Here is a 24,226-nt window from a genome sequence, read left to right as displayed (position 1 = left end):
GAGCTATCTCAAAACAGAAAAGAAAGCATCAAAAAGTTATCTCTTTCCCCTGAAAAGAAAACAAGCATTCCACTGACCCTTGTCTTCTGAAATATTTCAACATTCCAGGCTACTGAGACCTGTCTTCACATCTTATAAACAAGCCCCAATGTCCTTTAAAATACTTTGTGATTTATTTTCCAAATTTGTTTCAGGTGAATAACAAATTATATTCATTTGGATCACATTATTTCTTCTTAATAGACTGGGCAAGTTTTAAATTGAGCAGAGGTACCATAAGGCTTTTGAATGAAGAGAATGTTTGGTAGTGAATGATATAATGGAAAATTGCTATAATAAGTAGTTAGAAAGAGAGAAAAATTATACAGAATCATTTAGTTTAAGTGGTAGTATATTATTAGGGGCAGTACTGAATCATCCAGAAAAATTAGCCTGTTAAATTGTAGAGGAGAATCAATAATTCATCTCTTAGTGTTTAGAATTTGAAATTGCCAGCTAAAACTACTGAGATGAGGAATTGTTTTCTTATAGATTTTGGTTTGGGTTAGGGTGTACTATTGGTCTTTTCATAGTACTTCATTTTGTTAGTTATTTTCATCAAGTCTCTAATTTATTAATGTTAATTTTTGACCACTTGTGTGTTAAACCAGTCAGTATTTAGATAACCATATTCCATCAAAAAAGGAGTGCTATAAATCTGTACACTTTGCCTCCTGCATCTGAACAGTAAGGCAAAAAAATGAAAAATAAAAGTTGAAAGCAAATTAAATCAAATACCTCTTGTGGTCCACAGCAAAATTAAATACAGGTAGACTTTATTTTATGTGTTGATTGTGTTCTTAAAGACTTATATAAAAATCAAAACATTTTTTAACAGTCTAAACATATTTCCTCTTTGAAAGAATATTATAGCTAAATCAAAATGCCAGTAATTACTTGCCAATCTAAATAATTACAACCTAATTTAACTGACTTTTTCACATTAGAATTTCACTAAGTGAAGACTGTTAGGTTTTACAGGTGATGCCATTACTGCAGGACGAACGATCACATTGTAAAAAAATGAAACTTTTACTTCTTGAATTTCAATAATCTAAATAAAAGCTTTTAAATAATAGGTATATTTGAAAACTTTATGATTATTCTTTCCCAATCGTTTCTATTTTCCTTTTTGTTACACATAAGTGGGTTTTCACTTAAATAATGTTAGCTCCAAATTGGACATTCAAAAGAAAATGGCTTTGGTCTATTTCTACATTAGATAAATGAATAATCCTTTTCTTTTCACGTTTTTGAAATGTCATTGTTTCAATCTGAGAGTCAAATCTTACCCAGAGACCATATACATTCTTTCCAGTGACGCCTTAGGAGAAATAACCTGAATAAAAAGTTGTACCTTTATTAATAGATTCTTTTCAATGAATTGTATTCATTTGCATGTAATTCCTTCTCAGTATATATGAGCTAGTAATACACTGCCAGTCCTAAGGTTATTTTTGCTAGGATGCACAACAGGTAATTTCATGGGTCAGGAAAGCAAAGAGGTACTGCACACAGTAATATGAATGATTTTAAATTTCTTAATTTCCATTAGAGCTATTAAATATAAACAAACAAAATAAAAATAACAAACAAAAAATAAAATTAAACAAACAGACAAAAAAGAAGTAGGAAAAATTCTCTGTCCCCAGTGAAGCAATGGAAGAATCTCAAGTAGTAGCCATTTTCTCATACGCTTGGACATGTTATACGGCCTTCAAAATCCAACCCCAAGCCATCCAGAAAAAGCATCTTATTAAATGGCATAGGAAAATAAATAATGGACTCTCTTAGTGCCTAGAATTAGAAATTGCCAGTTAAAGCTACTAGCTAAGTTGAAAATCATTTATTTTACAGTGCATACTACCTCTTTGCCTTCCTGGCCCTCAAAAGTCCCTTTTGTACATACTAACGAAAATAACCTTAAAACTGGAAATGTCTTACTATCTCACTAAGAAGAAATTATATGTAAATTAATAAAATTAGTTGAAAAGTTTTTAATAACAAAAGAACTTTCATTCAGATTCTTGTACATCCAAAGACTTCGTATCTCATATTTCTGGGTAAATACTTGAATAGGATGCAGCCCTGCTCTGTTTTGAAGGGTAATACTCCTTTCCATGCAGCACTGCATGCTGTGTAGTCACAGAAATCACTGAGTCCAGCTCTCAGGATGCCAGGGCAGCTGGAGAATGTGTGCGTGCTCATGTTGCTTGCACAAACACACAAGTCATGTTTCCCACAGTGGGGCCCTGGGACCCCTGAGGTTCTGCAGCTTTTTTATCCTGTAAAACACAAAGCCAGAAGATGATGCTGACTGGGTGTAGGCGTTGGCTTCTGAGACTGTTAAAGAATTTCTGGAGAAGGGACAGTCTAAGAAGAACTGGCAGAGCAGGCAATTATTTGTGGTGGGAGGATATGGGAAAAGAGCAGATGTCTGTAGATACTACAAGGGAAAATAAACACGGTAGAAGAACAAACTTCTGTAGAAAAATTTAAAAGGGGGATTTTTAACAAAGGATGTTTGGGAAATATTCTGGGCAGCACTTATGAAAGGGTACCAGTTCTTACAGCCAGAATGACCTTTTACTATAAATCATCATTTCTCTGTTTATTCAACCCTGTTCTATTTAACAAACTTGTATTAAACACCTACTATGTGCCAAGAATTAGACCTCTTTGCCTCCTTCCCACCAGCCACGTATAGATTCACCCATATACACACTCTCACTTTGAAGTTCAAATGCCATTTGTATTAACTGGACATTAGCACTAAAATTCAAAGCAATTTGCTTGTTACAGCAAGCTCAAGTTATAAAGCAGCTTCCCAGGATAAAACTTGGAAATGTTTGAACACCGGGGTGTTTATTTGGATTGGCTTTTCTGGACTTGCTGTTGGAGGTAGATACCTTGCTGACATATTACATCATTTCTGATGAAAGAACTTAGAATGGTGAGATTGATTGAGCCACATTTTCTTCTTACATAACTGTATAAAGACATTCCAATTGTTTGGAGACAACGAGTTGCATATGATCTTTTTTCCAGAAAACACAGATTCCTGTATTTGAGATTATGACGTCGTTTCCAGACACTGTGTTGATTTTATACTCTTTGCTTAAGGCCCTAATATTGCTTGTCTTGTTCTATTTTTATATCCTGTTTCTTTACCACTGGAATTCTTGGTCTCCTCCTTCTCAAGATTGCAGTGCTGAAAGAACAATCATCTCAAGTTTCAGATCAACTAGAATGATACTGTACTATAACATTTTTAGACAAACTGAGTTACACTATTGATCAAATTTTATCTTTTAAGGCAACCATGTGCACCAAAATTGGAATCCAACTGACTTAACCTAGCAAGAGTAATTAAACTAATTAATATTTCTGATTCATAGAGCTGATATTATAAAAATGTTTTATTATATATTATGAGTGAGGAAAAGAGCTTCCAACTTTCACCAACTCTTATCATCAAAATGTTTTCCTTTCAACTCCCTGGAGTGTCTCACAGTTGAATATATTTTATTTGAATTTAAGGAAAAAAAGGAAATCTGAAGTTATATAAAATACCTAATGTATATATTACATCATCATTTATAGTGAGCATATATGACTGTAGGAGTTTATATCCTTTCAAGCAGGGGTGGAAGAAGTCTCCCCACCAGTAGGCTTTGGTACAATAAGAGGTAAGAGGTGCTGGGACATACCGGTGCTCACGTTTGGGGAGCACGGGGCTCTGCAACTCCAGCACAGAGGCTGCACTGCCTACGTGTGCTCTCTGATTCTTAGGCATCTCAAGACCATGACTCAACTAGTATAGTGTGAATATGCTAGAAGACTCACTTCAGGCTCATCACAATTGACTTGGGATCTTTGAAGTAGGTTCTAAGGGAGTAGATTGTCACTGGAGTGAGAGAAGAGTTGAATTGCTCTTAGCTCAGAAGCTGGGTGGTATCGTAAATATGCACCATTTTTAAGGAACTAAAATGATAATCCAAAGGATCCAACTGCAAGGGCAGGAATCACCTGCACTCCTCCTCCTTGGCCAGCCTTCCACTTGGAAGTCCTCACCGCCTCATCTCAGATTTTCTTCACACATGTCATTGCAGCTGGGTTTAGAAACAGGAAATTTGCTATGGAAATGAGTCAATGAACTTACTGTCCTGTTCTGCTGATATAACACATCTGTCTCACTGTTAAAGACACAAATGGTCATCAGAATCAGAGGGAAATCCTTTTCCAAAAGAAAACTCAACTGCCAGATGGTAAACTGACCCTTTGGATTCTATTTATGAAAGCATTTATTGAGCATTCTCGATTGCTACATGCACAATTTGTATTTCTCACAGCAACCAATACTTTACCATTTGTAAGCTCCATTTTTTTAAGTTGAGGTACATACAATAAAATGCACAATCATAGTGTACAGCTTGATGAATTTTGATACGTATATACATTCATGTAACCATCACTCAGATAAAGATACCAAACATTCTCACTAATTTTTTTAATCATTCTAAGTATGATAAACTGAAGCTCATAGAGGTCAAATCACTTGCCATGTCTTTTCCGAGCAAAGCTGCAGGATCTTGAAAACAGGAGCACCATCTTTTCATTAATGTATCTTCAGGACCTAGCAAATATCCAACCCAAAGCAAAGACTTGATTAATATTTGTGGAGTAGTTATTCAACTATGAATAACTGAATAAATAATATCAGTGAAAGGGGTAGGTTTAAGCCTAGGTTCATATGTCTCTACACTGTCTTTCTATCCTACCAAGGAATTTGCCCTAAAAACCATTAATTAATACACTAACACAATTATTATTTCCTATCTTAATATTGTGTCATTTCACACTTCATATTAAAAATAGTAAATATAATGTTAATTTCATGATTTCTCTTATTATTTCTACACTGGATAAATAAATATATATAGGAAGTTGTTAAAAGAAAGCAAAGCATTTTAATATGCATCCCTAGTCACCATGTATTTAGTATTGTGCTTGGAATTTAAAATAATCAAAATTCCATTGGCTCTTAAATACTCCAATCTGGTTTTTCTAGATCAGAATTTCTGGACCACCCCTGTGAAAGACAGACTTTCTTCATTAAGAAGCAAAAAATCAAATAAGCTGCAGTGACTTTTCTCCTAACTCAGAGGATGTGTGGAGGAGGGAGGTCTTCCTTTCACTAGCGAGTCGGTGCCCTCTAGAGATTTGGCCCCTTCATTCAGGTTTTCCTGCTGGTCCTACTCTCAAATACTCCAAAGCCACAAGATGATTAAGAGCTCTAACAGGCCATTTGAGGGTTCTGTTGACCTGTGTTATTACTTTCATTTTTATTAATCTGACCAACTCAATAGCACTGTAGACACTGAATGTCTATACTTTAACCTCAGAAGACCATCATCAAATTCTTGTCTTTGCAATTAACACAGCCTAACCTTGGACAAATCACTTAACCCCTCTGAGCTCTAGTTTCCTAAGACAGAGTAAGGAATGCTGTCCTGCCTAACCCCCACAGTTTATTGTCTAGTTCAATGTCATTATTTATATGAAAATGTTTGTGAGCAGCAAAATGTTTATAAGCAGAAAAAAACCCCTGCAAAACTGTAGGTTATTTCTCCTTCTCTTTCTCTCTCTCTCATTTAGTTGTCTTATACATCAACTTCCACCCAGGATAAAGAAATTGCACAAAATGGTCTCTTTTACAAAAGATACCCTTCATACCAGTAATCTCATCTTCCTCTTCCATTTTTAGTTCTTGCATATATAACACATAAGACCATATTAGGAGGGAAGGAAGCCTTTCTATTTCTTTTCTACCTACACATGTTTTAACCATAGTCCCTCACGATGCTTTGTCTAAGGCTCTGTAGCCATGACTTCTCTCCTTGCTCCAAACTTACCCCACATCTCAGCATCCTCCCAGCCACTGTAGAACAGCCAGCTCCTGAAATTTGCTTCTCAGGAGATGGAATTAGATGGATTAATTGTAGCTTCTCAACCCATCTGCCTGTCACTAGCCCTTCAACTAGCTCTTCCCCATGTTAGAGCTAAGATATAAGGACTGAGTCAATCTGAATGGTTTGGGAATCTTGGGAAATGTGGGCAGATTTCTCTGCCATCCTGAGCCTCCTCCTCCTCAGCATAGTGGGGACAATAGTGGTATTTAATTGTAGGATTGTTGGTAAAGTATATGAGGAAGGAGAATGGTGATGGTGGGGTAACAGAGTAGACACACAATATTGTTTTTATTAAGGGGAAAAAATCTCTCTTTTGCTGGTACATGTGCAATCAGAAATTACTTTTTACATCTGACTGTTTTCTGTGTTTTATTTCCTATCATTTTCACCCTATATGGTCCCTTAAACCACCTCAGTCTTTCTTTATTCTTTGATTGAAAATAAATATGATTTCACTTTACTTCTAGTACATAAAGTTCCCAGACCACTTACTATAACAAAATGAACATTGAACTAAAAGCTATGAGAAGCTGCTTTTACTGTTTATATGCCCCTTAAAATCAAAAGAACGAGATGTAAACTATTTTTTTATGTCATCTGCTGTGCTTCAGGCTCCGTGGTGCCTTAGCAAACATGAAAGAGGCTGATTTACAATCACTTTGGGCAAATTGCCTGTGGAATCTGAGGACAGGAAATGACAAAAAGTGCAGCACACACTCCCGGACATTCCACACGACATGTAGGATAAACAGGGCCACAAAGGAACCCAAAACTGGTGGTCTTCTGTTGAGGGGCACCATGAATGGCCTTTGGGAGTGCGTATACTAATGACGAAGTGCTGAAAAAGTCTTCAGGAGGGGTGAAATTGACCCTGATGAAAGAAAACCCCTTGGTTTTTTGTCTAAGGAATGGTGAGTACTCTTAATTTGGGTAAATTATATTACCTGCGCACACATTATGAAAGAGCAGTGCCATATCACCAACATATGTCTCTCAAACCTTAACAGGTTTGGACCTCCTGGGAAATCTTGTAAGTGCATAGAAACTGGTTCAGGAAATCTGGGTGTGGCCTGAGACTCTAGATCCCTTATTGACTCCCAGGTGATCAGATGCTGCTGATCTTCAGGCCACAGTTGGTTTTCAGTCATCTTCTTTAACAACGTTTGTGGTCGTGTTCCAGTCCTTATCTACAGGACTGTGGGTTTCAACTCAGGTGATTTTAGTCCCCAGGGAATTTGGCAGTGTCTGGAGACATTTTTTATCTTAGTGGTGCTACTGGCATCATTTCATGGGGGCCAGCAATGATGTTAAACTCCCTGCGGTTCACAGGACAGCGCCTCATAACAAAGAATCTCCTGTTCTTCAAATGTCAATAGCACCAAAGTTGAGAAATTGCTGTAAAGGTACTATTTTGTGTATCTCACATATCAAAAATAATCTGTTGAAAGTGTCCAAAAAATAAAAAGGATAGGAGCATGTACTATTTAGTTTGGAATAGATAGTGAACAGTGTTTAAAACTGTCTTCAAATATATGAAAGACTATTATGCAGAAGTTGGTAACCAGCTGTTCTCCATCACTTTTAGAGAATGAACAGGAAACCTACATAAATGGACCTGTGCTACCCATCCTTTCTTTTTCTGCATCTACGCCAGCCAGACAAAATCTCTGTACATGACCTTGCAACTATATTGGTCCCATTCTCTGTCTTATTACTTGCAGACACCCTCCCAAATCCTTGGGACACATTTCTCTCTTTTCTGCCAAGTTGCATCTCTCCCTCCTCTTAAAAATTTAACTTGAACATTTCCATCTCCTTAAAGTCTTCCTTAGCTAAGATGAAACAGTTGCCGGTTCACCTCTGACTGCAGCTGTCACACTTCCTCCTTCAACATGTTAACTTTCATTCTACAAATACGTTATAGCTGATCTGTGTATGAGGAGCTGTGCTAGATTTTGAGAAGGGATAAGAAAGATGAGAAAGAGAGTCACTGTTTTTAAGAGTTTTCAAATAAAATGGGAAAAGTCTCACACAGATAACTACAATGTAGATAGTATTTAATAGTTATTTCTATAAGAAATTTTTTTTAAATAAAAGGGGAAGGTTTAGTAGTTAAAAGATTATTTCCAGATGGGGAGATAATGGAAAATTTTATAAATAGGTATATTTTTTTTCTTAAAAAGATATACATAAGCCTCTTTTTAACAAAACAAATTTTTCTCTAAGTTATGTACAATCCTGAGCAAAAAGAAGCACTTACTGTTGTTAATAAAATTTGAAGATTATGAATTACAAAATAGAAAAATTATAATGAATTGCAGTCTGGATTTAGACTGTATTCATGGGAGAGTTTACAATGAGTAAGGAAAGATTTTTTTAGGATATGTGTAACTATGTTATGGTTTTAACAAAGAAGAGTAAATTAAGTCACCTCTGTATCTTGTTGCTCTGTGATTTTATTGAGAAGTAATCTTCAGAAAGAATTCGTTACATCTAGAAATGGAATACTTTGGAACATCACAGTATGCTTTAAAAACCAGTACCAAACATGGAATTTAGCACCATCCTTTGAGAGAATTTGGCACCATCCAGAACGCTTTTAGAAAAGAGTCTCACTTATAAAGAGTTTCCATTTCCTAAACTACAAGAAAACTGAAAAAGAATTACCCTTATTGAATATCTAGTATGTGCCAGACATTGAATGAACTCTTTAGATATATATTATCTGATTTAATCTCGACAGCAACCTGTGAGGTTATCATCACCAACAACACTATTAGAAGACTTTAGTCTCTTAGTAGAAGCTTCCGCCCAGCACTTGATTCAGAGAGGGAAGCAGGGCAAATCTCAGGCCTGCTTAGGAAGCCATCTCTGGATGGAGACTACCTTCATTTTGGAAGCAGCAAGGAGAAAGCTTCCTCTCCCGAAGCTATAAATGATGATACTAGCATCCTCTATAGCTAAAACATGGCAATGAAGCTGTTTACATTAGCAACCACAGTCTGCTGTAGTACTCACTACCGGAAAACTATCTGCAACTACATTAGGAAGATATGAGCATGAGTTTCTGCCAGCTCTTTCCCACGCATTCTGAAATCTCAAGCTTCAGGAATGGTACAGATACTGAATTAGTACGGGATTCTGTTTGAATATTAGTATTTATATTCTATAAAGTCATTATGTTGATTTTTAATCAGTAATCTAATTAATATTATAGAACATTCTTATAGTGCTCATTCTCTGAGCATCATTGCCTTTTTAAATAAGAACACAGCTTATTCATTGGTGCTTCCCATAATTCCATAACTCTGTGTGACAGGACTTTGTTTTCCCTCTTAAAGTTTTTCTAGGTTTCTGCGTATCATTCAATGTTGATGTGAAAAATTCAATGACTTTCAGAGGCCCAGTGGAGGACATGTTTGGATATACTGTTCAACAGTATGAAAATGAAGAAGGAAAATGGTAAGCCAGTGGGCTTTGCTGTTGTCGTTGTTTAGTTTTTTACAAGGTAATGGAAAACATTACTCAGCTACATTTAGTTTTATGACTGAGACTTTAACAGCATGAATCATTTTGGTAGAAAATGCAGTATGATCATTTGGTAATGGAAACTGAAAAAATAAAGAAAAATTCTTTGGCAATACTAAAGGAAGTGGTTAGTGATTTCTGTTGAAGTTTAGGTTGACCTCAAGGGAAGTCCTTACCCAAAATAGTCATTGTTCTGTATGTATGTTATTCCGGCAAAAGGACTTTAATTGTTCTCATTTTACAGTAGCTGAAATTGAACAGAAGGGAATGGGAGACAGATGAGATGCTGTCTTGTAAGGGTTAATATCATTTCCATAAGACAATATTAGGCTTATATTTTTGGTGCTTTACTGACCTACCAAGTTTGGTCCACCAGTTATAATGGGCCTTATCAAATTTCTTTTATACAATTTTAAATCCTTTAATAATGGTTTAGTTCACTTTAAGTGTGATTTTAAAAGCATATTTATCTTGTTGAAAATTGCACAAAATAAATGTTAAGGCTCCTTTGCTTTATATTTAGCATAATTTTCAACAGGAATCTTTTTTTAAAATTTGGGCTTTGTAGAAAAAAAGGAACAGGGGTTAAACTCTGCTTTGGTTTAATAACTTAATCTAAGCAAGCCAATTTTTCAAGTAGCTAAAATAACAAACAAGAAGAGATTTATCTCTATTAGGAATAGAGATAGAGTGATAAAGTGACCTATCACTCCACCATATTTCACAAGTGGAAAGGCCTGGCCTTTTTATGTTTCACTTTATCTTTTAGACTTAGTGAAGTTGATAGTAATCTCCTAAAAACTATCAAGAATAAATACTTACGTTATCACACTTTCTAAGTACAAATGTTACATCCTAGGCATAAACTGGAATGTGCTCCACTCTTCTGCTCTCCTCACAAATATCTCATATGAGAAATCTAGTATTAGAGTATGATTTTTTATACTCTCTGTCCTTCTATCTTATACTTTCACTCCCCACCAACACTTAAGGTTAAATTCCCCTATGCACCAATTTTGTTCTTTCAGGCATTATGCCTGCAATTCAGGGAACTTTATCTCTGGGAGAAAAATGGTGAGTAGACCATTTGTCTTTGTGCATTCACTATAATAAACTGAAATTCAGTATGTATTTTTCTTAAAAATCTTAACTTTTCCATAAAATACATTTAAATAGTTAATTTTCACTAATAGTCACATAAATTTTAAAGAGAATCATAATAGCAAGCCTTAAAGTCTTAAATGACCTACTTAAAATGAACTTTTTAAAAGATAGATATTAACATGTTTTATGAAAGTCTGGTTTTTATTTTCTGCTATGAGGAAAACCTGTAAGCTTCCTCTCCCATCCAGTCCTGTCTCCCTGATTTTAGAGCAGTCTGATGTCAGAAGTCCACAGATATCTGAACAAATCTCCATAGAGTAAGAAGGGACTCATATTTCCTCTCAAGAACCTTAGTGCACCCATTTGATCTCCTCAGTGTCTTTCTGTCCCTTTTTATGAGTCCATACTATTGTGAGATTACCTTAATCTAAATTCACCAATCCCTTTTTGCAAGGCACCAGAGGCAAAAAAATGGGAAACTGAGAAATCAGGCCTGAGTGGGGCTTTGGTGTCATGATGACTGTCCTTCCCAAAGCCACCATCTTTGAAGAAGGTCAATGTGTAGATGACCAAAGAAAGATATCCAGGCCAACATTTGGAAAGAAACAAGAGTGCACAGAGGGATAGGAAATAGAAGGTTGAAGAAAAGATGTTGATAATGAATGGTCTGTTGGAATGAGTCTCTTCTGAATTGAATTTTAGGCAGAGCATTCAGAATTCTATATGTGTGTGTGAGGTAATAATGTTAACAATAAAATGTTAACCTTTTTTACGTTACAGACCAAGCCTTATATATCTTGCTTCACCCATGAAATGTAGCCTAGTTGTCTCTGTACAAATGTTTGTTGGTTGGTTTTTATTTCAACTAGAGTATAAATATGGACCAATCAAGCAAGAGTATTTATCTTGTAATACATCCCTGGCATTATGCTAAATTCTATGGGAGACATAAGCTTAACCTTAAATGTTGGTGGAGAGTGAGAGTATAAGATAAATATAAAAGCTTATAATCAGTAGAGGATACATTCGAAATAATTACAAGTAAAGGATAGTGCTAATCAGTATAATATAGACTATAAATCAATGGTAGCTCAAAAAAGGGGAAGTAGTTCTTGATTCTAGAGCTGAGTCTTTTAATAAATGAAGAAGAAATGACACTCCAAACTGAGAAGGCAAAGACTTGGAGCACTTTAGTGAGCAAACAGGTCTGACCTTGGGTTTGGAGAAAGGGGAAGATAATGGCAGACTTTAAAAGCTGGATAAGAGAGCTTAGACCTAAGTAGAGGGCATTGAGATTCATTGTAGGTCATTTTATGAAACTTAGTTTAGGAAATTAGATACAGATTAGATTGGAGAAAGGAGTGCCTAGAACTAGGAAATGTATACGCAAGTAAAATCGTTAATCTGGTGCTTCAGGGATGAGTCTTGAGGCTAGTTTATAGCAGGGAACTAGAATGAAAGAAAAGTGTATCCAAGATAAATTTAAATGAATCAGTAAGATTTGGTGAACACTTGAAAATAGTAAATGAAGGTGTAGGAGGAGTCAAACATATTTCTAATTTTCTACATGGGACCATTGGGAAATGGGTTGTTACTCAGAGACAATTATACAGGAAAGGAAAATCAGTTTTATCAGGAAGTTGATGGTATGGTTTTAAACAGCTTGAGTAATGTCTAAGCAGTTGAAAACCTCAACAAGGAATACAGATAAGAGGGAAAAGTTAATACATTAGGGCTATTGTTTAGAGAGCAAGGACCGGTTTAGGTACCTGCCCTTGCAAGCATGCACATTGCCCAGTGTCTCGCACAGGCCTTAAACATAATATGAACTCAATAAACTCACTGTAGTTTAACTCCCTGTTGTCACTGATGAAAGAACAGACACATTAAAAAAAAAAAGTTATGAATGACTCTCTTAGGACTATTACCAAAAAAACAAAACAAAAAATAACATGTCTTGGCAAGGATGCAAAGAAAAGGAAACATTTGTACACTCTTGGTGGGAATGCAAATCAGGGCAGCCACTGTGGAAAATAGTGTACAGATTTCTCAAAAATTAAAAATAGAACTATGAGTTGATCCAGCCTCCCCCTTCTGGGTAGGTATCCAAAGGAATTGAAATCTGGATTTTAAAGAGGTCATCTGCACTTCCATGTTCATCACAGCATTATTCACATTAGCCAAGGTTTGTTAAATGCCCAATGACAGAAGAATAGATTTAAAAAAAAAATGTCAGATACACACAATAGAATATTACTCAGCCTTTAAAAAGAAGGAAATCTTGCCATTTGAGACAACATGATGAACCTGGAGGACATTTTGCTAAGTGAGATAAGCCAAACACAGGACAAATACTACATGATCCCACTTACATGAGGAATCTAGAATATTCAAACAAATGTAAGCAGAGCATAGAATGGTGGTTCCTAGGAGGAGAGGAAAATAAGGAAGTTATTAGTTAAAGTGTACAAAGTCTCAGATGTACAAAATGAATAAATTCTAGAGATTCACTGTACAGCATAGTGCCTATAGTAACAATACTGTGTTGTGTGCATACAAAATTTGCTCATAAGGTAGAGCTTATGTTAAGTGTTCTTATAACAAAATTAATAATAATAACAATGATAATAATAACTAAAGAGCAAGGAGAAACTTTTGGAAGTGGTAGATATGTACAGCATAGGTTGTGGTGATGGTTTTACAGGTGGGTACTTACCTCCAAACTCACTAAGTTGTATGCATTAAATATGCACAGCTTTTTGTATGTCATTCGTACTTCAAGAAAGTGGGTTGTTGTTTTAAGTGACTTCCCTAGGGAAATGTAACTTCTTAGAGCCAGAGCTGAAAATGAAACTCAAGTCTCTCTGCTCCCAGTCTAGTACTTTTTTCTTTGTTAGAACTACATTAAAAAGTAAATGTTGATAATAACTTTACTGTGAGGTTCCAGACTTTACATACTAATATGCATGTGAGAGTTTGTGAGCATTTGAAGCATTTGAATGTATATGGATGTCAGATAATGTAATTCCATTTTGACATTCCATATTTGCAATGACTTTATGGAAAAGGTATGAAAAATCAGGGCAACAAAAACAATTTGGCCAACTGAATTTAAAAGCAAGCAAAGTAGAAAAAAATCTAAGCGTCCAGAATTTTAAGGATGGTGTGGTAGCAGCACATTGTTCTAAAGAGATCCAGACACTGGTATTGCAAAATAAATTTTAGAAACATGTTTGGACACTGTGTAAGTGTTTATAATATCAGATAGGATGCAGTCTTACTTTAAGAAATGGAATATGAAATAATTGACATATTTGGGCAAACACAGATTTCTGTTATTTAATTTTTAAAGAGATGGGCACCTTTGTAAATCATATTTACTGCTCATACTTTGGAAGCTCATCAATCCCAGATTTAAAAAAAATCATCCTGACCCATAATACATCTTGGCTGAAGAATGCCTAAAGAGGAAGTACTTGTTGATCCACTGCAAGTTCTGTGTATTTGAAAAGCATTACTTTAATTCTCTGGAAAGAATTAAAAGTTAACAGAAGAGACAGCCTCATGCCCCCTTTACCTTTCAGAAGTTTACTGTGAAGTATAATTTACTTTACATCTTTGACTCAGAAACCACAAGTTTTCTCAGTAGCAGAACACAGGATACCTCTGCTTAAGATCAGCCGTGGTTCATTATGGTCAGCCTCAGCTGGAGGATCCAAGTAATTGCAATGTGGTTCAGAAAAATCCACAAGCACAATTAGTTTAATAATTATTCTTTGAAGAGAAGAAACTTAAATGTTCTCAGCACTGCACAAGCCTTCCAGATTTAGTGGTAATCACTGTACAGCAAGGTCTCAGCCAAATGGGGAAATACAAGATGCTGGTATGGGGCTTCCCACTGTCCATGGTTCCTCAGCTTCCTTCCTTTCAGCATGCGTGCCCACCCTTTTCAGTGCTGCTCCCACAGCCCTTCTTGCGGGCGTCAGTGACTTCAGTGGGCCTGTCTTCTCAAAGTAGATTTTCATGATGCAGTTAGCCTCCTAGCCAATCCTCAGCCCAAGCTATAGATAGCAAAATATGTTGGCTTCATGCCCTTTCCCTAGAGGACCCTGCTTTCTACCAGGTAAGCTGTACTAGTGGGCTCCCGTGATTGATACCCTGTTTCCTAATGTATGGGTGTTTTAAATAAGGCCTATTCAACCTTGGGGGTAAAAATGCTTTTCAAAGGTTCTATCAAATTATCTTTTACAGTTTTAATGTAATATTTATTTTACATTGTTTAGAATATCTTTTGAAGTTGAAATTTCTTCTTTGCCAAACTTGTCATTTTCTTGGCTCACCTCATTTCCACCCCTCTGCCTCTCATGGCCAAAAGCACGGCTGCTACTGGGGCCACTGTATAACTTCACTCTCTAAGATGACCAAACACTTACTCTTTTTATTAAAAAAAAATGTCTGGTGGGGCTATGTGGCACTCTGATAGTGGCTTTGGCTGGGAAATCAAGAAAGAGTTAGGTGAAGAGAGTGTCCATGAGATTATGCAAATATGTGAGAACAATCTCCAGAAACTATTTTTTACAGAGGAAAAAAAAAAATGAATACAGAACAAAGAAGTCACAGACTAGCTACTCTTCAAATAAAAATAATAATGATAATGACAAGAATGACTATTATGATTAGAAAACATTTCTCCATTTATTGAATTTTATTAAAATTGGAGCTTTTTCATGAAGAAGAGATGTTTCTCTCATTTGGGTGATTTTTTTTAGTTCATCAGGTGTTTCTCTAGAGATGAGCGATGAGATCTGTAACATCCTTTAATCCTCTTAATATGCAGACAAATCATTGTAATAATGCTATATAAAAAGCAAAAACCTAATAGAAATAAAATGTAAATGAGTTAAAGCAAACTTGCATTAAAAATTTTAAATATCAGCATCCATATTTCGTGGAACAATGTGTCTTGGGTCTTCACACTGACCCTGTGGATCTTGGCGGATATCATTGTTACAATCCTCATTTCCAGACAGGATACAGGGACTCAGAGAATGAATTTCCAAAGGTTTAATATAACCAGTATGTGACAGGACCAGGATGTGGAACATTAGCTTTCTGACTTTCAGGCAGTTCTGTCTTCTAACAACAAGGATTCTCTTCTCTGGACCAACAGAAATGCCCTTTGTGTCACCCAAAGGCATCTATGGTATTCTGCTTAAGCAAAATAGCCAGCCGTTAAAATGGAAAAAAAAGATTTCACAATCAGGACCTCTGGGCATGAGTCTAAAATTCCCAGGTCTGCCTTATGCAGATATTTGATGCAGTCATTAATTCATCCATTCAACAAATACTTACTGAATGCATATTTTGTACCTGGAACTGTGATAGGCACTAAGGATATATAAGTGACAAAATAGATGAAAATTCCTGCTATTGTGGAGCTCATATTCTACTGGGGAAGGGGAGAACAAAAATAAACATACATTTAATAAACAGACATGTTATATCATATGTCAGTATGGGTTAAGGATGTGAGAAAAAACAGAACAAGATCATGGGGACTGAGAATGTTGGAGATTGCTGAAATTCCATGAACACCATGTGGATACTCGTCTATGATCATGTTATTCGTAGGCAACTTGGGAAAAGTGAGACTTATTTAGGATTAAGTGGCAAGATACATGTGCTTCCCAGAGCTGCAGGCTTGATGTCTTCGGTCCCAGCTCTCAAACTCCCTGTCTCGGTCGTGTCCTACCACACTCTGCTTTTCCAGAGTGCACAATAGACCGTGGTTCCAGCTGCTGTATCAGATTATTTCTAATGATTGCCATATCCTAGAGGATCTCTGTTTTCCTAGAGATCAAATGTAAACTCCATACTTTTCCTTCAAAGCTGCCTGCTTGCCCATCTCAACCTCCCTGCTCCAATGCACACAGAAGCCTTAAGCTGTGTTCCACCACCCACCCTTCCTCATCACCTTCCGTTTTCGGTCCTTACTCTCCTCTTTTCACGCTGTTGCCTGGGCTCTCTGTGATCTCTCTTCCCTCCTGCCTTATAATTTACAGTACCTTTACTATTAACATGATGTTCAGGGCTCACTTTTCATCGATTATCCTAGATTTTCCCTAATTAATGGTACATGTCTTCCATCTAATCAGTACTGCTCTATGCACTGATAATTTGTTCTATTGACATGATGGAATCTTAGAATAAGAAGGGTCTTCAGAGGCCTACCTCACAGCTGCAGTAGATACGCCTTCCAAAATGCCCTGACCAGCTGTAACCTATGTCACCTGGCCTGAGGGGCTGCCTGACTGGTTTGTGTAAGCCTGCTGGGTTAAATCTTCATTACTCCCCACAAGCCCACCACCCTCCTTCCTCTCTCCATAAACCTCACTAGATGACTGTGGCTACTATTCTCCAAAGGAGGGAGAGAGGGAAGGAGGGAGGGAGGGAGGGAGGAAGGAAGGAAGGAGCTACTAGATCAAAACTTGATCCTCCCTTTCTGTTTCAGTTATCTGTTTCTGCATAAAACATCCCCCCAAAACTAGTGGGTTAAAACAACAATTTATTATTTCTCAAGATCCTGAGGATTGAGTAGGTGCTCCCCTACTGCCCGGGGAGCTCATGCAGCTGCAGTCATCCAGGGCCTCGGCTGGGCCTGGAGGGTCCAAGCTGGTTTCACTCACATGTCTGGCAGTTCATGATGTCCGTTCAAGCATAGCTTCTCCTCGATGTGGCCTCTCCTCCTCCATTAGGCTACACTGGGCTTCTTCACAGCATGGCGCTCTCAGACTTCCAAAAAACGACAAAGCCAATCTGCAACGCCTTCTAAGACCTAGTTGCAGAAATCATGGCGTCACTTCTGCTGCATTCTATTTATCCAGCAAATCCCAATTTCAACAGAAGGAAAATAGATTCTGCCTCAAGAAAGGACAGTGAGGGACTGAGTCACATGGCAAAGGTGCACAAGATGCCACCCACCCACCACACTTACAAACCTCTGGACCCTGGACCATCAGTGTCCCTGACGAGGAAGGCAGCAGCCTGTCCTGGTTTCTAAGACAAACTTGCCCTTCCGGATCCACCCCTTCTACCTGCTCAGGGACTCCACTCCCTCACCAGTGATATCAGCTTTTTTCTTACTACTTTCTTGTTTCTTTCTCAACATCATTTAACCATATCCTCCATAATAAATTTAAACTCACCTCAAACCCTTAATGGTTTGCCTGAAAAAAAAAAACCCACATTTATTAACATGCCCCACTGCCCTCATTTTTTAGACAAGTTACTCAAATGAAGTCTGCTCTGCACTCATGCCTCCCATTCTTCATCTTCTTTCCTTCTGTGGCTTCTGTGACGCCACTGTTCCCTGATTCTCCCTCTCCCTCTCTGATCACTCCTACCAGTTTCCTCCCTTCACTTGTTAAAATTTTAAGATTACTCTCCCCTCAATGTCAGCCTTCATCTCCTTTCACTCTGTACTTTCTTGGGGCGGTAGTAGTACTCAGAGCGTCAGCCATGCCCATAGCCTACTCATATATGTTCCAGGTGTCCTCTGAGCTGTTCCCCAGCAGGACTGAACCCAGATGCCTACAGAAGTAACCCATTATCAATGCACCCTTTACTGACCTTTCTTCCTTCCTTCTCTTTTTCCACCTCCACATTTGAGCATGCTTACAATTGCCTCCCCAAATCCACCTGGACCTAAGTCCTTGTCTTGGCTCTGCTTTGGGGGGAACCCAAAATAAGGCAGCTTATATACTAGATACTTGAAGGCTTGGTTTTGGTTCCCCCTTCCTCTCCATTTCCTTAATTCAGGTCCTCCTTTCTTATCTGGACTACTTTAGGATCACTTACCTTCACTCTCTGAGTCTCATTTGCCCCTCTTGCTAATTTATTCAGGACACTGCAAGCAAATAAGCTTTATAAACCAGAGTTGATCATGTCATATCCCTCTTTAAAAGATTCAGAGTTTCCCAACTTTCTCCACCATATAATAAGTCCAATTATTATGTACTGATGTAAATAATAGTTAAGTGAATTACATACATTATAATTAAAATGAACTATAAGAACATTTATGATCTGGACCCTGTTTAGCTTCTCAGGTTCAAATTCTACTCCAGCTACACTATGCTGCTTATCGAAGGAGCAGTGCTCCTTCTGGCTTCTAAGACTTGCTGAAGTTGCACCAAGTACAGACCTATTCAGTATTATAATAGCACATGCATAGTTTTGCTTCCCCCCTAAGTTTTAAACAACCTAAAAAAAACTGTGTTTTATCAATTTCATTTCCTCAGGGTCTGGTATTAATGCAGAGCACGTATAATATTCTTAATAAATATTAATCATTATATTTAGCTCCAACTTAAAAACTTGCCGTAACAGTAGACTCAATGCTTTTCTCTAAATTATTTTAACTATAAAACTAAATCAATTGCATTATGAAAACCTTTGAAAATATTGGGGAAAAAAATACTGACCATACTTCCTTAATATAATTTGGTTTTTTGGCATACTCCCTTTTAATCTGGTTTACAGAGATACAGTTGTTCTGTCATGTGAAAAAAAAAGATAAAATAATCATAAAAAGAACACATAGCATATACTAGGACAAATACTGTTTTAAGCACTTTATATACATTAACTCATTTAGTTTCATTGATGATCCTGTGAGGTAGCTACTCTTATTGTTTCCATTTTGCAGATGAAGAAACTAAGGCACAGAGGTTAATTGATTAGTCCTAAACCATACAGCTAAGTAAATGGTAAAGCCATGATTTGAACTCATGAAGTCTGACACCAAAGTTCATGCTATATCTTACAGAAGGGACTAAATTACTTGGTACATGGGAAGCACTTCAAACAATGGCTGGCAGATGGTATAAATTCAATAAATGCTAGCTATTATTGTTGTTATCATGAGTATTTTGAATATAATTGGTATCTTTTATTTTAAATTAAGTCATAGGTTTTCACTAAATCCGGTAGGTTTTTACATTAAATTATCTCATAAATAGTTTTAATCCTACCGCATAATCTTATCACCTATTGTTTTTTAAGTGCAATATTCCTTAGAATGACTCTGCAACAGTTAATTAGTTCTTGCTGTTGATCATTTCTTTTCATCTTTCATTATTATATATAACACTATGAGCCTTATCTTTGTGCATTAAGTTTATTCCCTTAATTTAGGTATTTTTTAAGAATAGATTTCCAGAAGTAAGAATTATGCATTAAAGGGTTTGAATATTTTTATGGTTATTTATGTATGTCAGAAGTGGCTTTGCAAAGACATTATATCATAACTAAGTTTTAGGAAGTCTATTCAACAATTCCATATTTGCAATTGTTATAAAACTTATTTCCATTAATACTAGCTTTGCCCAAAGGGCTTATAAAGATAAATCCAATTTCTTTTCAATACAACGGACTTTCAAATATTTAAATTTTTTAAATGTCTGGCCAATCCACCTGCATTTCTATACAACTTCTCAATGCTCCTTCAGACACTTTTTCTCCATGTTAAACATCCCCAACTTTCCCTGAAGCGTTTCTGGTCTGAGAAATTACCAGGCTCTTAACCATCTGAGTCATAGTCTCCTAAATGCATTCCATTGTGCCTATGTCCCTCTTAATTTGTAGATTCCAGACATAGCCTAACAGTGCACAGCACAGAGGGACTATCACTTTCCTTGAACCAGGGCATCTATTTCTAGCAATGCAGCCTAAGGTCACATTAGCATTTTTGGCACTAAAATACATTGTTGGCTCATGTTTCCTTGCTCTCAACTAAACCTCCCCCCCATGACTTTTTTCATACTAACTCCTTTTAGTTTAGGTTTCTTACATCCTGTACTGTTATATATAGATAATAGTACATAGTTAAGTGAAGTTGTTTTTTTTTTAAGTGAAGTTATTTACATAGGTTCTTATTAAACTTTAACTAGTTTGGTTAAGTTTCTTGTTCCAGAATGTTGAGACAGTTTTGAATGGCCAAATAGGTATATTGGTTTACTTGATCAGCACCTTTATGCTCTCTGTATCTTCACTCAAGTCATTAATAAAGATATAAGCTATGAGAATCCCAAGTCTTATAGTACATAATTAGAGCCCTTCGGTTGCTAGTAATCAGCATCTTTGGGTATAGCTGCCCAGCCAGTAATACATCAGTAGCTGTTGATCTACCCAAGTACCTTAACATTCAACTACATTCATCTATCCTATCCCTGAAGATATCATAGGAGACCTTGTTAAATGGCTTGCCAAGACTAAAATAAATCATGATTCTATTTTTTCCATTAATTGTAATAGTATGACTTTATAATTCTGTCTAAAAAGACAGTAAGTGATTTTAACCAGGATCTCATAACTATTGTTACTTTCTAAGTGCTTACAAACTAGCATATATTAATATTAAATATATGGTGGTCAAAAGTTTATATATCCTAACTTCTCTATGAAATTATCAGTTCCTTATGGGAAAAAGTCGTTTATACTTCCATGTGTGTTTTGTAAACCACTGCAGTAAAACATTGCAGGAGGCTTAAATAATAACTCAGTCTCCAAGTTAAAAATATGTTAAAGTAATATGTAATACAGTAAAATAAGAAAGATATTCTGAGATCTATATTTTTTCTATATATTTCATGGTTTTCTTATCAAATCAATTTGCAACTTAGAGAAGACACTCTGCTTATTTCACATAACATTAAATTACTAATAGAGGTGACTATCTGATTATGTGTATGGGAATCACTATCAATTATCTTAGAATAATCATAAAATAACTAAATAAAATGTTTCCTGTTTTTCAAAAATGTTAACTGAGTTACTTAACTTTCAGGGTGCTTATTGGTTCTCCTTTAGTTGGCCAACCAAAGAACAGAACTGGGGATGTCTATAAATGTCCAGTTGGGAGAAGTGAATCATCTCCTTGCATAAAGTTGGATCTACCAGGTATGTAAAGTGAAATGTTAAAGTCTGGTACCAGATTATGCCTAGTGTTCTCACTGAAAATAAATTTCAACCAACTTAAGAAAGTATTAGAAGTGATCTATAAACATTCCTCAGTTCTCATCATCAGATTCACATAAAATGATATTTTGATTCCCTCTCTCATTCATTTGCTTTAGAAATTTATAATAGAATATACATAGATTTCTAAGACCTTACTAGTTTTGTAACTTGTAACTCCTCAGCTGTTCAGAATCCTTTGTATACCAGTGGTAACATAAAAGTTTTCCAAATAAACCTGCCCATCATGTTTCTTCCACAAAATTTAACTCAGTATTTGTTTTTGAAAAGCAAAAAACTCAAGAGGAATCCCAATAGATAAATTTAATTTTTTAAAAGAGAATGGCAAATGACATACTGATATTGAAGTAAATTTATTTGATGAAATGTTGCTATAGTTAGAACATGACTAAAAAATTCCTACTAGAACTATCCAGGAATTAGAATTCTGTGTTTTGTATAATATTAAATACTATGGAAATGCCCCATAGCCTTCAGATTTATTTCAGATACCCTTCAATTTTCCTGGTTTTCAATTTCCTATTTGCTTGGTTATTATGGACATTTTTTCCTTTGCATTCATGAGCACAGTTACAATAGCTACTTTAATATCCTTGTCTGATAATTTCAATATCTGGAATAACTCAGCATCACTTTCTATTTACCACTTCTCTCTTGAGGTTGAGTCACATTTTCCTGTTTCTTCTTATCTTTAGTAATTTAGATTGTATTATGGGTTGTACATTTGAATTATAAGTGTGGAGATTCTAGATCTGTTATGTACCTGTGAATAGTCCTAACTTTTTGTTTTAGTGGGCAATTTACTTGGATGAACTCAATTTCTAAAATCCACTAGAAAGCAGTTAAATTCTATATTCTGTTCTTATTTTAGCTGAGCTGTTTGAAGTTTATCCTGCACATATATACTTCCGGTCATTCAGATATTTGGGCAGAATATATATGTGTATATTAGAACTCTCCTTTCATGGCTCTACTTTCCAAGATATCCCTTCCCACTTTGCAGTTGCTGTCATTGCCCTCATTTCTGTGCTCTGCCTTCTTCAAAACAGTAAGACTGCAAAATTTAGTTAAGATTTAGCCACTGACAAGGGCCTTGCCTCAGGGAAAAACAAATAAACATAAAACCAGGAAACTCATGGGTGCTGATCCTCTTTTTTACATATATAGACTCCCCTCCAGTTTCTGTCTGCTTTTAGGAGCTTTCCAGTGTCTTCAGATGGTTGTTTCATACATTTTTTTTCCATTTCCTGGAGTTGTTAGTTGTTACTTGCAAAAGAGTTGTCCTGATAGTGGACTACAGTTTTAACACTGACATGGAGATTTTAGCTACATTAAGAACAGTAGGGAAGCTTCTGCTGTAGTCCCTAATATCCTGGGAGTGCTCATCCTGGGTTAACCCTGTCACAGACAACTCTACTCCAGATTATTTAAGACCAGTGTAGATAATAGCCCACTTCCAGGTGCTTTGAAAGCAAACCAGACTAAACTCTGGGAGAAAGACCAATACTTAGTTTAGGAGGACAGTGTAACCATTCAGAAATCTCTGCTTCCATTTCCCACTTTGAATCTATATATGGTCTTAAGGTAGGAAAAGCCTCTCAGCTTGAATATTGAGGCAAATCTTTCTTAAACTTGAGTTGTACCACTTTTAAATATTTCAGCACTCTGCTAGACAGGATTTAGAAGCGTTTGCTTTTCCTGTCCAACTTTTTTTTTTAACACTAATAAGTGAAACTTCTTGCCAATTTTGCCAGGTTGGTATACTTCAGGATTCAACATCCCTATCTGGAATGTCAAATGTAGTCTCTTCATTATGTTTCTTTTATCCAAACTTCCTGACCACTGCTCTTTTCTTGCTCCAGTGTTCTTTGTAACCCTCATGATGTCTCCATGGTGGTGAAATTAATGGTCAAAAAACTTACATTTGAGGGCTGTTTTTTTTTCTGGTCTTCTACCCATTTTCCTTCTTCTTGACAGAAATCAATGTTTCATCATTGGTCATTAAAAACATTTAGATATAACATGTAAGAAAAGTGTGTAAATTTACATTATACCTAGAATATTATTTTAATTAGCAAAAATGTGTGAAAGGCTATCCCACATTCTCTCATTGCTGCAATAAGTCTGCCTTCTTTTACAGTCCAGCAAAACTATTTGAGACAGCTATCCAAACTTTCTGGGACATAAGCCAGGTTTTCAGCCTTAGCTTATTCATTATATTCCTTAATAATACTTTGAGGACTATTTAATTGAACCAAAAGAAGAATGTGCTATGATATGAACAAAGAAAATAGAATATCTTAATGAAAAGACACTTCACTTTGTTTTCCACCCTCATAAAATTTTGTTCTATTTTTAGTTAATACATCAATTCCCAATGTCATGGAAGTAAAGGAGAACATGACGTTTGGATCAACTTTAGTCACCAACCCAAGTGGAGGATTTCTGGTAAGAAAACAAAGAGTAATAATAAGTGAACCAGGAATGCTGGCATTGTAAGTCTTTATCAAAATCTGTTATGTAATTTTTAATCTTGTGGTTTTTAA

General features: G+C 36.2%; 1 protein-coding gene across 2 annotated transcripts in view; it reads left to right on the top strand.

The window, feature by feature from the left end:
- Window positions 1–24,226, top strand: part of ITGA1 (integrin subunit alpha 1) — a 161,545-nt gene that overhangs the window by 41,992 nt on the left and 95,327 nt on the right. The window contains exons 1-4 of one of the 2 annotated variants that reach the window (XM_036900386.2): window positions 6,592–6,922; window positions 9,353–9,473; window positions 21,490–21,602; window positions 24,040–24,128. In XM_036900386.2, coding sequence (XP_036756281.2) covers window positions 6,814–6,922; window positions 9,353–9,473; window positions 21,490–21,602; window positions 24,040–24,128 — 432 coding nt within the window. In that variant the 5' untranslated portion in view covers window positions 6,592–6,813. Of the gene's footprint in view, window positions 1–6,591; window positions 6,923–9,352; window positions 9,474–21,489; window positions 21,603–24,039; window positions 24,129–24,226 lie in introns of those variants that run through there. The other variant, XM_036900387.2, reaches the window with a different exon arrangement.

The sequence above is a fragment of the Manis pentadactyla genome, chromosome 2 (genome assembly GCF_030020395.1).
Source record: "Manis pentadactyla isolate mManPen7 chromosome 2, mManPen7.hap1, whole genome shotgun sequence".
In the NCBI taxonomy this organism is placed as follows: Eukaryota; Metazoa; Chordata; class Mammalia; order Pholidota; family Manidae; genus Manis; species Manis pentadactyla.
This window is presented reverse-complemented; position numbering and strand designations above follow the sequence as displayed.